The 18839-nt window shown below is 35.3% G+C and overlaps 1 protein-coding gene across 7 annotated transcripts; it reads right to left on the reverse strand.

The window, feature by feature from the left end:
• Positions 1-13349: 13349 nt before the first annotated feature.
• LOC110815792 (uncharacterized) lies at positions 13350-18522 on the reverse strand. Of its 7 annotated transcripts, none has more exons than XM_088209635.1 (7): positions 18372-18522; positions 17517-17989; positions 16601-16792; positions 16241-16480; positions 15555-15772; positions 14409-14663; positions 13350-13856 (listed from the first exon to the last, which is right to left on the reverse strand). In XM_088209635.1, exons 2-7 carry the CDS (start codon positions 17944-17946, stop codon positions 13611-13613), a joined length of 1581 nt encoding a protein of 526 aa, XP_088065761.1. In that variant the 5' UTR covers positions 17947-17989; positions 18372-18522; the 3' UTR covers positions 13350-13610. The 7 variants fall into 7 exon arrangements, with proteins under 7 accessions (XP_088065761.1, XP_088065762.1, XP_021899430.1 ...); XM_088209636.1 differs by having other exon boundaries at positions 17517-17931; positions 18372-18518; XM_022043738.2 differs by having other exon boundaries at positions 17517-17931; positions 18253-18481.
• Positions 18523-18839: the final 317 nt, after the last annotated feature.

The raw sequence follows: 18839 nt of genomic DNA on the forward strand, positions 1-18839 counted from the left end.
CTCTAGATCACTCACTCTCTCTCTGAGCTCTTGGAGGATGAAAGAATGGAATAGAAGTGATAAGGAAATGGTGAAGGGAGGGTCCCTATTTAAAGAAAATAAGAATTATCATATTTGCACCAAGCGGAAAAATCTGGTAAGGAGAGAGAAAGTCAACGGGAAAAGAAGTGATGTGATGACTGGTGTATGTGATCGATGGACAGATAACATGACGTGACAGCGGCCAAAAAAATAAAGGCACGCCACTCGATTAACGGTGGCACATCACCCAAGTGACTGCAGCAAGTCGCCCAAGTGACTGCATGCACAGGACCTAAAGCGGGTAGGCCCATGCGCGTAGGCCTACTGTGTAGGCCTACTACGTGGATGATGTGCACATATGGCGCACGTAGCCACACCCGTCTGTGCACAATGGGATGCTCGCGCAGCTCGGGCCTCACGCCCTGTTCAGACGGGATGTGCCCACAGTGCGCACGTCCTATGCTGGCCTCATGCCCCATGTAGATGGGACACATGCATAGTTCGCCCGTCAACTACTGGCTGTGTGCGGCGTGTAGTGCCCGCACATGCGTGACCCTTACCGTGGGCGTTTTCTCGCGGGATTTCTGCCTTTTCTCCGTTTTTCTCCTAAAAATTATTTTTTAATAAAAAATGTATATTTTTTTATGAGGAAATAAAATAATAAATTTTAAGAATTATTTAATTAAATAAAAATACGAAATTTAAAATACAAATTACAATATTTATCTGAAAATTAAAATTACAAAATATTTAAGGAGTTTAAGCAACTTTAGGTCCTGAATAAATAGGGATTCGCATTACAAATAAAACTTAAAGGTTTTCAAGGTGTTACACCCCCCCCCCATGTTAAAAATTTGCTCCCTCCCAAATTTATCATAAAGAAGTTTCTCTCATCTCGCTCTCTATCTCCCACATCGCCTCTTCTACAGTGTGGTGTTGCCACTGCACCTTTACCATGGGAATCCTCTTATTATGCAAAACCTTATCGATCTAACCAAGGATTTATGTAGGGAGTTCCTCGTATGTAATATCAGTTTGCACCCGAATCTCTTCATGAGGAATGATGTAAGAAGGGTGAAGATGGTACTTTTTAAGCATGGAGATACGAAAAACATCATATAGACCCTCAAATTCTTAGGGTAGAGTAAGGCAGTATGCCACGAGTCCAACACGTTCCACGATTCGAAAAGGTCTCACATAACAAGCGCTTAATTTTCTCTTTTTTCCAAACTGCATTTTTCCCTTATAAGGGAAATTTTGAGAAAGGCTTAGTCACCAATGGAAAATTTTAAAGGTCTCCTACGATTATCTGCATAACCTTTTTTATGACTCTAGGCGGTGGTCAAGTTCTTATAGATGATAGAAACCTTCTCGATAGTCGTTTAGATGAAATCAGGTCCCAAATGATGTTGGTTTCTGATTTTACTCTAGCAAGTGGGAAAACAGCAAGGTCATGTTGATGCTAGAATGATAACTGTTATTATAAGTAAATTCACACAGGAGAAGATACTCATATCAGTTATTGCCAAAGTCGAGACACAAGCGCGTGACATGTCTTCCAATGTCTGGATAATGCATTTACACTGACCATCAGTCTGGGAATGATAAGTAGTACTGAAGTATAATCTAGACCCAAGCATTTCTTGGAAACTATCCAAAAAATAAGAGGTGAATCTAGGATCTCAGTCGTACACAATGGATGAGGGGATGCCATGGAGGCAAACAACTTCATCGATATACAGATTTATGGGTAAAAAGTGAGTAGTCTTGGTTAATCTGTCAACAATGAGCCATATGGCATTACGACCAAAGCAGAACCTGGACAAGCTGATGACAAAATCTATGGTTACATGCTCCTATTTCCATTCTGGAATAGAGAGGTTCTGCAATAAACTGTCAGGTATTCTGCCTTAACTTCTTGACAAGTAAGGCATCAAGAGATGTAATCGGCAATGTCCTTCTTCATTCCAGGCAACCAATATTGACACTTCAGGTCTTGGTACATCTTGATACTTTTGAGGTGCATGGACAACCTTGATAACATATGTCCTGACAGTGATGGGGACCCAAATACGATCTTGAAATCTGCACAACCCATCATCTGTGAGCCTAAAATCAGGGGACTCATCAGAAGTAAACTTGCTCAAATTTTTGGTGATTTTTTGATCCATGGACTGAGTTTTCTAAATCTTCATAAAAAGATCGGGCAAAGCTTGGATCTGAGCAAGGCATGCACCGTTGCCATAGTGGTTGAGGTGGAGTGCCTACATAGCATCAACTAATATCAAACTGGAGGCCATAGTTTGGGCCAACACAGTAGACTCCTTCTAGCGCAGCGCATCTGTGACCACATTTCTTCTACCAGAGTGGTAGATAATCTTGCAGTCATAATCTTTTAAGAGGTTCATCAAACATTTTTGTCTCTTATCAGTTTCCTCTGTGAAAATATATACTTCAAACTTTTGTAGTCAATGTAGATTTCAAATGTCCAGCCAAATAAATAATGGCGCCATATCTTCAAGGCAAAGATTATGGCTACCAATTCTAGGTTGTGAGTAGGGTAATTACGCTCATGGGGCTTCAATTGTTGGATCCATTGGCGACCACTCTATCGTGCTGCATCAAAATGCATCCAAAATCAATGTGAAATGCATCAAAGTAAACCTGAAATCTTTCAGTGTTGTCGGAGATGATCAACACTGGAGCAGAGGTGAGACAATACTTCAATTTCATAAAAATTTTGCCATATTTGTAGTCTTAAACAAAAGGTACACCTTTCCTAGTTAGATAGGTCAACAGAACAGTAATCTTGGAGAATCCATTGATAAATCATCGATAGTAACCTACTAAATCAAGAAAAATGCATACCTCGACGATGTTGGTTGGCGAGATATAGTTGATCACTGTTTCAACTTTGGATGGATCCACAGAAACTCCTTTGCTCGAAATTACATGGTCAAGAAAAAAGACTCGATCCAACCAAAAAGAGCACTTGTTAAGCTTAGAATACAGCTAATTTTGATGAAGGGTCCCCAATACCTAAGATAAGTGGACTGCATGCTCTTTCAGACTCTTAGAATACACCAAGATGTCATCAATGAATAAGATGGCGTATTGATCTAGTGCATATTAAAAAATCCTGATCATAAGATCTATAAAGGCAGCAAGGGCATTAGTTAATCTAAAAGGCATAACTTTAAACTCGTACAGACCGTATCGACACTGGGAGGCGGTCTTCAAAATATCTTCTTCTTCGACTCACAATTGGTAGTATCCTGATCTGAGGTCGATCTTGGAGAAGACCGTAACTCCCTACAATTGATCGAATATGGCATCAATATGAGATAGAGGATATTTGTTCTTTATCATTATCCAGTTGAGTTCTTTGTAATCTTTGCATAATCAAAGGGAGATGTCCTTTCGTTTTACAAATAACACCGAGCACCAAGGGGAATGACTAGGGCAGATGAATGTTTGGCTAAGAAGTTCAGAGAGCTAATTTTCTAATTCCATAAGCTTAGTACAACTCATGTAATATGCGAATTTTGAGATTGGTTATGTTCCAAAGGCAGGTTGATAGAAAACCCTATCTCCTATGGAGGAAGTAACCAGGTAATTCTTCCAGAAAGACCTTCGAAAAGTTGCAAACAGTATGAATGGAGTACACAACAGGATCAATATCCATATTCCTATTTATTCAATGGTTAAAAAATAACAAAAGAATATTTTTATTTCATTTTAGGGGATTACAAGGTTATAACTTTACTTCCATAGTTAGTAATTGCCTTATATTTCTCTAACCAAATCATTCTTAAAAGAATGTCAAATGTTGAGAAATCTAAAAATATTAGATTTATTAATAATTCTACTTCCAAAATTTTTATTTTACAATTTTTATACTCACAGTGAGCTTCTAGTAAACTCCTGGAGGGAGTTTCTACAGCTAATACTTCACCTAGAGGTTCAGGCCTAATATCTAATTTACAAGAAAATGTACAAGAAATAAAAAAGTGGGTAGCACCTATATTGATCAATGCTTTAGCAAAACATCATGGATAAAAAGCATACCCTAAATGAGGACTGGAGTAGTGAGGGCACTAGGTTCATCAAGGTGATACACACGACCCTAGGCTACAAATCTAGTCATGTCCTTCGACCGCTGAGGGTAGTCTTTCACAAGGTGCTGAGTGTTTTCACACATATAACAAACGTTATTCAAACGAGGATAGGCTGATCATCATGCAAACGACCACAATGCTGGCATGGTTGGGAAGGTTAGACATGTTGCCTAATAAGTGGAGGTAGAGCAGGGGGAGGGGCAACTTGGGGTTGTTTATCAGGATGGCTATTTATTGGGTCAGGCAGTCTTATTCTGGGTTGTTGGGCATGGACTCAGGCAATACGTTGGTTCCTAGTTGAGATAAGGTCTTTGGCCAATTGGGTATATTCTAGCACCTCGGCATACGAGTTGGGTCTCAACATTGCAACCCAATCGTAGATATTGGCATGAAGGGCCTTTAGAAACTTTCTAACTTTACGACTTTTAAGGGTGACCATTAGTGGGGCAAACCTAGACAGTTGGACGAACCGGACTGCATATTAGGCTACTGTTAAGTTTTCCTAGAGAAGGTCCTCAAATTCCTCCTCCTTCTTTTCTTGGATGTAAGCTGAAAAAGAGTTTTCAAATAATACATTCATAAAAACTTCCCAAATGGTAAGGGTAGGTAAGACTTCTTTTTTAACTCGCCACCAATGTTCAACTTCATTAGTTAGCATGAACGTTGCTGGGGGGACCTTTTATTCCTCGATTAGGTCTAAGACAAAGAAAAGTTTCTCTATCTGTAGGATCCAGTCTTCAGCTACTAAGAGGTCGGGGCCTCTTTCAAAGTGGGGTAAGTTTCTTCAACTCCGTTATGTTGTGGGAGATAGATCTTTCGACTAATCAATATTCCATAGTAGGATGTTGGCAAAGGTTTACTTGGTTTTGTCATACGGCTACGGTTAGACACTGGATAGCTTAGAAGAGTTTGGTAAACTCGGCCCTGATCAGATAATCCTAGGTCTTGGGTCTTTCGATACATTCTACAGAAAGTCTCCCTCACATCATTCCTACAAAGAAAAGGAAGACATGAGTTGGTGGTCTAGTTTTCAAAAGATGAGATATTTTCCAAGTATTTCAGAAGGGTTCCAAGCTACAGCCTCAGTTGTGAGGGATTATTCCGCATAACTACTCTAACATCATTTGTGACATCCCAAATGCTAATTAAGATATAAGGGTGCCAGATATAAAAATAAATTACTAATGCATAATAGTTAATTGTATGCAGCGGAATAATTTATTAGAATCCCTTACAAAAATATATGAATTCTAATTATACATATAACTGAGGCCAGAAGTAGTAACAAAATACAAAATATCAAAATACAAAAAGGGTCACTTCTATCACTATGTAAAAGGACTCATCAGAGTACGGGACAAGTCATGCACACAAAAAAAATTATAGATCTATGGGATCCTCAAAGACTTCTAAGGGTAAGTCAGCGATTGGTTCCTCACTATCTTCCTCATCTGGGGGGGCATGGAAAGGGATAAGTTTCATATACTTAGTAACAAAATAGTATTTAAATAATATCATAAGATTTTAAAAGTGATTAATTATGTCATCAATACATACCATCAAAACCATGTCAAAGTATTTCCTTAAATTGTGAAAATAATTTATTTATTAAAGAAAACATTAAATCCATCATGTTATAGTCATATCAATCAAATCAATCATGTTAATAATAAAGAAAATCAAATAAATCATTATATGCATAATTTTTTGTGTCATTCTTTGCGAAGTCATTCCAACTTTCATCTATTGTGGGCAATATGGATTTTCAACTACCCATGTGGAATGACTAATTCAGATATAACAACAATTTATGGCTTGCCAAACTAACAGCACATTTACGGCTTGTCAAACCATGACACGACCTATGACCACGGTCATGTCCACCGCAGTAGTCCTACAGTAAAACTATGGCCATGACCATACTTCATTAAAGGTGACCCCTACAGTAATATCGCGTCACCACTCTCGTCAAGGGTATGCTATCATCCACAAGGAGCAGTCATCGCACGTCTTTTCAAACTAGATAGGTAAAAAAACAGAAATCCTTCAAAGATAAGAAAGTCTAACGAAACACTTTATAAATTATGCATGTCAATACAAATACATATTTCTCTTATACACCATTTCATGCTAATCACTTTTCCACTGTCAATTGCATCACATATTAGTATTAATTTTCAAGCATTAAATCATCTAAATCACATGCAAATTAACAAGTTCATATGTGATTATAAAATATACATTATCACATAAAATTTACCTTGTTTAGACCTTAAAATTTAACCATGTAAATCATAAACGCAAATTTTATAGGTTTATTCTACAAATAACTCCTTAGGATGTTTAAAAGTAAATACTAAATTACTTACCAAAACATTTAAGTTTCTTACATCTTTTCTTCTTCTTCTCCTCTCCCTCTCTCTTTAGATCACTCCCTCCCTCTCTAAGCTCTTGGAGGATGGAAGAATGGAATAGAAGTGATGAGAAAATAGTAAAGAGAGAGTCTCTATTTATAGAAAATGGGGACTGTCAGATTTGTGCCAAGTGGCAAAATCTGGTGAGGAAAGAGAAAGTTAATGGGAAAAGAAGTGATGTGATGACCCACAAATGGACGATGCGACATGATAGCAGCACAAATATAGGAGGCACATCATCCAAATGACAGCGGCATGCTGCCCTAGTCAGCCACATGCTGCAAGCCTAGACTGCAGGCGCATTGGCCTAGCTTGTCGCACGTAGGGTGCTGCGATCAAGACTACTGGGCATAAGCCTATTGCACAGACGGCGCGTGCACAGGGCGCAAGGAGCCGCTCCTGTTTGCGTGTGATGGGACGCGCGCGCAGACTGAGCCTTGCACCCTATGCGAACGAGACATGTGCACAGTGTGCACGTCTCGTGCTAGCCGCATGGGTGCGGCACACAATGCCCGGGTGGGCAAGACCCTTCCCATGAGATTTCTTCCTTTTCTCCGGTTTCTCCTAAAATTATTTTTAAATAACAAAATATTTTTTTAATAACAAAATATTTTTTTCCACAACGAAATAAAATAATAAATTTTAAGAATTATTTAATTAAACGAAAATATGAAATTTAAAATACGAATTACGATATTTATCCAAAAATTAAAATTATGAAATATTTAAAGAGTTTAAATAGTCTTAGGGCCTGAATAAATAGGGGCTCACTTTATAAATTAAGCGCAAACGTTTTTGGGGTGTTACAATTATGCTTACTAAGAGCGTAATACCATCATTCATAATAAGCTACTGCCCAAAGTGAAAGATCCAGAGAGTTTTATTATACCACGCAATATTGACAATTCTTATTTTAAAAATGCTCTTTATGATCTTGGTGCTAGTATTAACTTAATGCCTTATTTAGTTTTTAAAAAGTTAGGTATTGCCGAAGTGAAGCCCACAACAATGTCATTGCAACTGGTGGATAGATTGGTGAGATAACTCATGCAAATAGTAGAGGATGTGTTAGTAAAGGTGGAGAACTTCATATTCTCTGTAGACTTTGGAGTTTTAGACATGGAAGTTGATAAAGAAGTTCCACTCATATTGGGGAGACCCTTTCTCGCAACAGGCAGAGCATTAATCGATGTACAGGATGGTAAGTTAACATCACGAGTTGGAGATGAACATGTAACTTTTAACATTTTTAATGCCTTAAAATTTCCTTTAGACACTTATGAATGCTTTAATACTGATATAATTAATGAGTATGTATCCAAAAGGCTCACCAAGATAAGAAAAGACCTTAATGTCAAGGAAGTAGCTAAATTAAATGAAAAGAATGATTAAAAAGGGGATAGGGCAAAACAAGAAGAATTGAAAAAAGGTAAGCATATTTGGAAGGGATTTTGAGACATCGAGATCCACCCTAGCCCCATTTAAGTTATTTGCTGCAAAGTTGAGTTAACAACTATAAACAAAGTGTCGATTAGGAGGCAACCCAATATAGATGATATTAGATGATATTAGATAGATAAGTATAATTTTTTTAAATATTTATTTTGTTTCTTGGATAGAATCCTAGATTTTTTTTGTCCATTTTTGTTTATTTATTTATCTATTACATTTTTTCTCTTAATAACATAATTGTGATGCTAACACCTGTGGATTCTTAATTAAGGTTCAGCTAATATGCTCTTCGATGATGATGATATCTATTTGCAATAGAACAGTTCTCAGTGCAAAATTCTAGTACGTGGACACCATGCAAGGAGAGTATTTTGATTCTTCACTATTTTCTTTTTATTTTCTTGGGCATAATGTACTAATAAATAGTGAAGACAATGTTCATAATAAGTTTAGGGATACTTGGTCTTTAGAGTTTAAATTGCCATTTTTTAAAATTTATCTTTTCTCTTTTTATACACTAAAAGGCTAACCTTCTCACCATAAGTAGTCAATGAAGCATGGGGATATTGAGATTTTATCCTAACTAATATTGTGGTTACTTTGAAAAAAAAAAAGATATTTACAAATACTAATTAGAATAATTAAGGATTATTTCTCTTAGCTTAATAGGTATAAGAATAATTGTATAGGAACCTAATCTAAGGCATTACACTTGTGTCATAAAAAATGTAAGTTTTATTTTTACCTTTTAACTAATCATAAACTAAGGTTTAAGTGAATAAGACAAGTTAAATAATATGTGATGGGTGAGATAGAGCGTAAAATGCACTCACTCGATAAATAATAATAATAATAATGATAATAAGTACTTTAAGTGAAAATGTGAAATGGAGCATAAAACAAAGAAAGAAATTGTAAGAAAAAATAGTAAATAGTGCTAAGTTTACTATCTTGGTTGAAATAGTAAAGAGGTAAAGTTAAACAAAACATAATTTATTAATCAAGATTAGAGACTTAGAGAGGGAACTTATGTCTTGAAACTATACAAATTTTGTTGAGGGGTATAAGAGCTAATAATCTATTTATTTTCTTCAACATTTCTTTTGAATTTTCAACTGAATAATAATTGCAAGAAAGGAATAGAATTCAATACTATCAACCTGAACAGATGAAAGTGGTAGAAAAGTGTGCTCTTAAGTATTTCTTTTTTCAGTCTTTTGCTTGAGACAAACAAAAAATTAAGTTTGTGTATTCGATGTACTACATTTTAATCATATTTTTACTACTCTTTTTACTTAAATTTAAAAGAATTTTTGAATAATGTTGAATGAAAAATGAATTAATTAGTAAAATTTTGATTCATGTGATATTGAAGAAGAAAAGAAAAAGAAAGCCAACAGACCCATGAAGTCCATCCTAGATATTCAACTAAACTCGACCCTGTAAAACTCAAAACGACATTATTTTGGATCTAGGAACTACCACCAAAATGGTGCCATTTTTTAAAAAATCTGAAATAGAAACAAATTGGCTAGAAGGGAAAAAAAGAGGCTAGGGAGGAAAGAAATGAGGGTGCATAAGAAAACCCTCTCTTCCAGCTGCCAACAAAAAGGGAGACAATAGGAAAAAAAATCATATATCTAGATAAAGAGGGGAAGGAGCGAACAACTGAAGCAGAAAAAGAGAAAACTTGTAGAGAAAGAGAGTTAAAGTAGATCTAATTGCAAAGAAAGAAAGCAGACAAGAACAGGTGGAATTCTAAAGCAAATAAGCAAAAATGCATAAGCTGAGTGGAAAAACAGGGAGTTTAGTGGTGAGAGAAATTGACAAAAATAATAAGTAATATTTATTTAAATTTTCACTTAGCATATTGTTGGTTAGAAATTTTCAAAAAAAAAAATTATGATAAAACTCAAATGCTAATGTTTGAAAATTTTTATAAATTTATTTTATATTATTACATTATTATATTTCTTTCAAATAAAATTATTGTTACTTAATCCACCATGTTAAGCTAAATTTTCTTCGTCAAAGTAATTGATGTAGTCTAAATCAAACATATATTTAAGACTTAATTTTTAGTTTTCTTCTATTTTTAATTTAGCAATACAAAACTTAATTCAGTTGTGAGAATTGACCAACTCATACCTTTATTTGCAATCGATAATTTTAGAGTAACGAGAGTCATATTCCATTAATGAAACATATACTATTAAGCATTTATAGAAACTTGAATGAGAGTAATATAGTCGAATTAATATAGATTAATCGAATCATCACATATTTAATTGAATCAAATTAATAATTGTTATAAAAGGTTAGCGATTGTTAATTAATAAATCTAGGAACTACTGATAAAGAAACCGAAAGTATATTTAGATAGTTCGACCATTGCAGACTAGATTAAATTAATTGCAAAACTAATACTCGAATATACCCAAGATTAAGGTAAAATCAATTACTCTAGTGTGTTTCTATTGATAAGTTTTCATCAATTTAATTATTTTGCTTTGATTAAATTATTTTAAAATTTTTTCCTTCATAAATTTAATTTTAATTTCTATATAATAATAGAATTTCTACAACTTTAGTACTTAGTACGTAATCTGTGTGGGACAATACTTTATTTATCACTTTATCATTTGAACAATTTCGTGCACTTGCAAATTCGCACATCAATGGACCTTCATCTTCTTTTCTTTAAGTCCTTTGGGTTGCTCCACTAGATCTTTATGGGCTTCTTCTTGGGCCATGCTCATGGGTTGGGCTTCGGGAGGGCCCAACCCACTTGATTGCAAGCCCAAAAATCACAGCCTTGGGCTTGGGCATGAATGGCATGGGTCTTCTTTGCGGGTTCCCACAAGTCCGTGGGTTTGCGACCAAGTGACTTGTGGGTTGGCTGCTTCCCGCAGGATTTCCACCTGTCCTAGGACTCCTCTTCTGACTGGGAATCGTAGCTATCCAATATTATGTCAAAAGGTTGATATAGGGACTTTAGCCCTTAGGTTTTTAGTCACAATTCAACAATTCAATAAAATTAAGCTTTTACTTTCTTTAAGATTAGCTTAGCTAACTTTTGTGAGTGTTCTTCAATTCAAGTTAGGGAGCTTTTAAAAGTCTTATTGAGTCAAGAAATCTGGATTGATTTATCGGATAAGTCGTGGCATCCTTCTTTTTTTTTACTAATTTCTCAATTATCTTGATTATTGCATTCCATATTAGTGGATGAAATTATCGAGTAAGAAGGATAAATTAAATGGTTAAGATCTTCTGATCATATGTGGTGTGAGGTTTTGGGAATATTACGATCCTTCCAAGTCCCTCCTGCGTCACTATTTTGCAGAAATTTGCTTTGTTATATCTTCTAGATTTTAACTCAATATTATAGCATTTCACAAAGACCACATAGATTGAACATCCAAGGCCTCCTTACAACTATTTAAGTTCTCTCTTTTCCACTTAATGTAGTTTTCTTTTTTTTTATTCATTATATATTCGTGCTTCTTAGTCATAAAAAAAATATATATTCTATAGATACCATTGAATGTCGTAGTATGAAAATTTTTCATTCTAATTGTTCAACTTTTAAAGATAAACATGGTTAGTAGGGTGCCAAAGGTCTCTCTAACATAAAACCTCCAACCGTCAAAGTTACTAATGGTAGTGATAAAGGAAATAATAGCACAATAATATCTGAGAAAGTTTAACTAGAAAAAGGTTCTATTTATCTTTAAATGGTGCAGTATTTATAAATGTTTGACCATATGGATGCATGATGTTATTGAAACAATTTTCATTAATTAAGTGACTACTTGTCTGTTAATAAAATACCTAAAGAAGGTTAGAGCTTTTGTATGACTGAGATACCTTTTTGATCATTTGCTTAAAAAAATTTTGTTCTGTGATTACTTGTAGGATCATTCCTTCTAGGTACATGGGACTTCTAAGGTTTAATTTGATTTAAACTAAATTCCAACCTAATTATGACAACCTTTTGTACAAGTTGGTGTTTGCATTGCAATAAAAAAAAAAAAAAGATAAAGAAAGCTCACCGAAAAGTCTAATAAACTATAACACTCTGGGTCCAAGCACCAGTAACCCAACAACTTTCGAGCTCAAACAACTTACTCTTAAAAGCTTAAGCTCAGGTTGTGTTAGTTTATGATTTGAGCCCTTACATAGAGCTCAATAACCATATATCTTTCTAATGTCGAATTGGAATATCACAATTTTCACCACTCAAATTCTTAATATTCTTATCAAGATCACATATTACACAATTACAAATTACAATTCAAATGTCTACAATGTCAATCAATAAATTTGTATGTGCCTTGATTTGTGGTATTCCTTCGAACTCAAGTATTATTAACCAAATAATTTTTCAAATCCAATCCACTGATACTCAAAAGTTTAAGCTCAAAATATAAGAGGTAATCTCTTACATGAAGCTCAAAACCATATATCTATCCAATGGGGAACTAGAGTATCATATAAACCATCTAGATGAAGGTGGTAACCTCTACCTTAGACCTAAAAACAATGTAGCAGAACATGTAATGCTTGGGAAAATAAAAGCTAGTGATTCTGCATTTTAATATCTTTTCAAAAAAAATCATTATATAAATTTTTCTTGAATGATTCTATTAGCAGCCCAATTTGCTAACTTTGTGTAGAAATGTCCTTTCCTAATTTATTTGAGTAGTGAATTAACAAGAGTTAATTCAAATACAATTTTTGTTTATCAAAAGAAGTACCTACCTCATTGAGTATATAGTCTCTTTTAATCTTCTTTCATAAACCCTGGTTAAGCAAAAGGGCAAAAAGAAGTAATGGCATACCATGAAATGTCTTTTTGGCTTGGCAAATCCATCATATAATCCAGATCAATAGGCTGATAAATTTGAACGGCGATAAACATGTTGTCTGGGAGCAACTAGGAGCAAAAATATGCTACCAACAGCGTTATTTAATAATTTAAAAGGTTTAAATAAAAATTAGGAGTACTATCTAAAAAGTCCATGTATTTTACTAAACATATCAAACTCTTGGATGTCAATCAAATTGAATAAAATATAATTATGTATTTTTAATGTGTACCCATTTGCGCTTCAAACCAAAAAATTTGTTAACTTGAACAAATTTTTTTGTTCAAGGTAAAATAATATTTTCAATAATGAAATTTTAATAGGTTTTACCTTTACTATATGGTAAAATAAAAGCTTATATTTAATTCAATTAAATTATCAGACATTAATTTGATATATTTTGTAAAGACATGGGGTTGTTTAGATAATACCTCAGAAAAATTTAGTTCCAGTCTGTTTTCTTGCAGCACAATCCATCAATAATGTAGTATATTATTCTGAGGTAGGGGAAACCCTGAAGAGAAATTCTCAAATGGTAATGTCAAATGGCAAAATGGTCAGTCGACTTTTGAGAATCTTCAGAAAAAACACATGCCTCCTTGCTTTTCCGCATCTCACCTCTAGAGAGCAAATCATATAAAGGTTTCACCATCTTTTTATAAGCTCTGTTGAGAAGAGGAGCAACCTGTGATATTTACACAAGAATAGAAAAAGAAAAGTTCCCTGAGTTTTATGTTTTAATAGTGACATTGTGTGGAAGCTTCAATAGTTTCTTCAAATGTAGTTTCACTTATTTGCTCTAACATCTCCAGTGAACCGTGTGGACTTCCGAAAAGAGTAGAGAATATTTGTCTATGGCACTCATCACAGAAGCAGTAGTAAGAATAATGACCTTCATTAGGGCGCTTATGTATGATTGCCCCCGGTAGAACCCTACTTATGTAGTCACTCATTGAGGGAGGAACAACTTGATCTTCCATTCCCTGTTCAGTGTCAATAAATAAGATGCAGGAAAATCTTACACTATCATAAGCATGGTAACTCAAATGTTTATGAGAATGGACTCAAATTGGGAAGCCAACTTGCGAGAACTATAATCATGAACAAATAATGCTTTATAAGATTAATGAAAGAATGAAATTACACTTGAATGCATGAGAACTTTCTTTTTTTTTGGATGGGGCGGGGGGGGGGGGGGAGAGGTGAGTCCAGAGATAACCTCAGCCACTTGCTTGGTGAGGCATCTTAGCACTAGTAGTTTAAATTACTTTTAACATGTTATCGAGCCTTCAGAATATTTATAAATATTTAGCATCTTAGCACTAGTAGTTTAAAGTGAACAAAAGTGAAAAGTACACAAATACTCCAAAAGGTTCATGTTAATAACCTCAAGTTCTAAATATTTCCAAAAGCAGGATACCATGTTCCTGATCTTTCTCATTGCGGATGGAAATGTGTTATTCACATGATAATTGCAAGTTGTAACTTCTATTTATATTTGTGAATACTACAATCAAGAGATGATATAAACACACCTGCCATATGTGTATCGGGCCCAGAAATCCAGCCAATTCACATTCTGGCTGAGTGTACATGGATCTGAGCCAAGGAAGAAGACCTTTTCTTTGACACTTCTGCTGTGGCTGAAGGTCTGCCAGGTTAAAACCCCAGGATGACACCTGCAGCACAGCTTCTTCAATGAATGGTTTCATGTTCCCCTGGCGGATTGATTCCTCAACATCCCTATGCCAAAACTCTTCAAACACTGGCTCTTCAACAAGAATTTCATCCTGAATACATCAAAATTATAATGCAAAAATCATAATGTCATGTAGAAAGCTACTTTAACTGTGACAAGAATTCATGACATTTATCCAGTTAGAATGATTGCTAAATATGTTAAATAATTGATTAAGTGGTCAATTATCTAAAAGTTCAAGAAAGGGAAAGCTTCCAATTTCTATTTATACTGAACATCCCCTATGCACGAACTTGTTAGGCTGAAAGTGGGGTCAGGCACAAACTTGCCCTAACTTGTGCTGAAATTAATTAACAAAACTGAAGTAGTACTCGGCTTCTTGCTCTTATACTGTATTAGATAATAAGTTGAGTTTATCAACATTTTTAAAACTTATTATGATAATCTATTATCAATATTAACAATTATACCTTTATCTTGTTAAATTTTTTCTTGAAAATGAATTAATGCATAATTAAAGTACCACTTTTCGCAGCAGGCATTGCCTGTTAAATTCTCACAGTGGGAAAACATCTATAATGCAGAGAAATAACTGATATTCCTTTCAGATACCAAAAATTTTCCAGATATTTAAGGTAATGCTCACTTTTACTTAACTGACAAATACTAAATCTTGAAATCACATGTTGCTAGACAAACAGAAGCAACATAGAAAATCTTATCTTTCCCGAAAAAAAAAGAATAAAAGAAAATCAGCAGCCAAGACTACATCTGGCTATGTGCATGATACATGAGATAAAAACTTTAAAACTATGGGATAAGTTTCTCTTAGCATTTCGTTAGACATAACAACCACCAGGAATTTAATTTGTTTCAGGTGATTTAACCCCAGACCACTTTAAAGATTATACCTCTTAACTGCTATGACATGATAGATCTACAGGCTCATGGTCTTTGAGACTCAAGTTTTAGGTAAGCTCACCTTTTTACTGAGTGACACAGGAAACCACTCATCAAGTCTACCATGCTTTCCAGAGAGAAAGCTTTGCTGATAGAAAAAATTCAGCAATTTTGGGAATCTTCGAGCTAAGAAGTACATCAATTTTCTTCTGGGTAACCATCCTTCCCAAGTTCTTCTAGTTTCTTCTTTAGTCATGCTGGGATCATATGGATTAAGCATTGGGGCAAACAGAGCAGCACCTGCAGGGTTCAACATATAAAAGAGTCATGTTTGATCACATGCATGAGTAGTTCAAATGATCTTCACAGATTTAAAATGAGAAGGAGCTCATGATGATCATATACCACAAATACCTCTATAGATGTTAACAAGGAAACTATACTTTCAAGATCATTCTCTCCATTTTGCAAACAATTGCTACAATTACAAAGAGAAATATGACACTCGAAAGTTCATCAGCATAACTTCTTAACCAAATCATGGATATATGTGTACTTCAAAAGTTCAGTGATCAATCCACAAGTCTTACAAAACCTTTGTTTGTGAACTGAAAAAATAGGGCTTTTTTGTGAGATTCAGAACTCAATTATCAAACAACATTTTCCTTCACGACATAAAGATATAACTTGAAAAGAACATATTGATGGAGCAAAAAGATTTCGTAGAAAACACAAAGATAAGCTTATAGCATAAAAAAGTTGATGTACCTGCAATCCTGCTAGCAATGTATCTGAGTGCAGCCCAAACATGCATGCTGCCACTTGAGTACCCCAGCACCCAGAATTGGCCATTAATTTGAATGGCATCAGCTAGGTAAAGCATATCCAAGGCTGATGAACTGAGATTTCGAGAAGGATGAGGGTCACTCTCTCCGAACCCAGGAAGATCATAAGTCACTAAACGAACACCAAACTCTTCAAGAAGTGAGATTTTAACTCCTGGTATACCTTTCAAAAAGCGAAGTTCTTAAAATTAGTTACTTGTGAACCAAATCCAACTAAAGGCATGCATTAAAATGATCAAATACTACTTCCTCTAAGAATTGAAGCTTATCAATCATTCTGTACCTGCAAGTCTGGAAGAAAGAAAAGAATGTGGAGCAATTAGAGAAAATCTAGCTTTGGTTGCCGGTACTCCTAACTCCTGATAAGCCAATTTTCTACCATCTGGGAGAAGCACGTGACTTGCACTGGGAGGATGTATTCTTATTTTCTTTACTGGGTGGATGGAGCTATCATTTTTGGTGTTTAGACCCAGTACTGCATGTTGTTTAAGAATATCAACAAAGTGATAGTCTTATCTTATACAGAGAAAGAATTAGCTGCAGAGCTATTCTGAACCCAAAAAAAAAGTAAATAATAAACCAATGGAAACTACAGCAGCACTTGAAGGATGTGTTTTCAAAGTACAAGTCAAGAATTACAGATATCTCGGGCTTCTACCCATTCATGTTTAGTGATCGACATCATCTAAATATAATTGATGCAATTGAAACCATAGGCTATAGTTACCATTTTTTTGACTATTTTACACAAGAATTCATTTTGCTTTTCGGATGTTAAGAATTCACCAGCACATAAGAACTAGGTCAATATATCCTATAAAAGGTAATTCAAGGATAGTAGAGAGTATCCAAGGTAATCCAAGAATTCACCATTTTTTTTACTATTCATTAGGGCATGAAAGGTAATCCAAGTTAAACCTTTTATTCATGGTTTAATTTACTTAACAAGGTCGATCAACTGGCAGATAGTAGACAATAGCTACATTTTTCAATGCATTTTCAGATATAGCTAAAATAAACTAGCCCCGGCTTAATTAGTCAGCTCAGCGGTTACAATCATATGGAGATTAGCTGATGTTACACGATCACCAATACATGCCATTTTCATACATACACAGATCTCAAGAAACGACCAACATCTAGAAAGAATGGCGATGAATATTAGCAGCTTCGAAACAACTATTACTACTTACACTTACCTGCAAGAGCGAGGATAACAACAAAGAAAATCACAGGCCATGCGTGAACCGGATCGCGATCTTCCGGCAAGAACTCGTTCAAAAATTTCAACCTATCCGATATTTTAGCCACTGGTTTACTGAGCTTTTGCACTATAAAAGAGTCCTCGGTGACTATACTCTGTTGTACTATGTCTTTGCACCCTCTCCCTAAATCTAGAAGCATCTCACCCCACGATTTCAAGAATCCGGTTACCTGCTCCTTGAAGCTCTCCAATTCTAATTCCCCGCTAGCCACCTCTCCCGACACGAAATCCGATCCCTTCGCGTCGAGAGTCGGCTCCGATATCCCAATTGATTCCCCTGAAAATCGTATCCCAGTGTCCTCCACTAGACTCGCCAGCTCATCCCGCCACGTTCTGGATCCTCTCACTTCCTTCATGTTCATCATTACAATTTCATCATCATCAACCGCACTGAGTCCTCAATTTAAACTACATACAGAAATGGATAAGTAGAGAGGGAACTACTTTACTTTGGGAAAAATGCAGGCCCATGATATAAAACAGAACTGAAATATAAACTTTTCAGGCGTCATATTCAAGCTCTATATTTTATTTATATTTTTATTTGGAATTAATTGATTTCAGAACAAAAAGAACCGACCATTGTTAAAACGAATAAAATCTTCCTTTCTTTAAAAAATACAGAGAGAAAAGCAAAGTCTGGGATCTATCTTTCACTTTCCGACACATACCATATGACACAGAAACCACTGGCTATGACTACAATCTGATCCAATGCTTAATAAAATATTACATCTGTTACTTATACATATATAATATTACATACATATATATATATATGTATGCAAACCTTTTTTATGAATAGACTGGTTAACTACTCAGACTCAGTCATCATTATTCTTTCTCGTAAGCATTTTTGGCATTTCACTGGTTGGAGCGAGACTTGAAGATGAACATGGAGCGTTGATGAGGGTTCCTTCTAGGTTGTTTTGAAGGGGTTTTAAAGCGCTAGGATCTGGTCCACGTTGCCAACTGCTAATGCCGTGCAAGTAACGGCTGGTGACCTGCTAGGCCGGTGCGTGTCTGACGATTGTGTGCGTGGCGTGCGACCTGCTATTACCGGTTACAGTGTACGGCGCTGACGCATGAGGTAAGTGAATACTGAACATTGATGCGGGGTGAGTGGGTGGGTGCATGTGAAGCGGGGAATGTCTCTCTGGCTGGTTTAACTTTTATGAGGTATGATCATGTATAGCAATTGAGTTCATCTGTCTTGGATCACAACCGTTGATATTCACAAAACAGATTTTTGGTTCTA

This window comes from Carica papaya, chromosome 8 (assembly GCF_054855325.1).
Source record: "Carica papaya isolate Zhongbai chromosome 8, ASM5485532v1, whole genome shotgun sequence".
Taxonomy (NCBI): Eukaryota; Viridiplantae; Streptophyta; class Magnoliopsida; order Brassicales; family Caricaceae; genus Carica; species Carica papaya.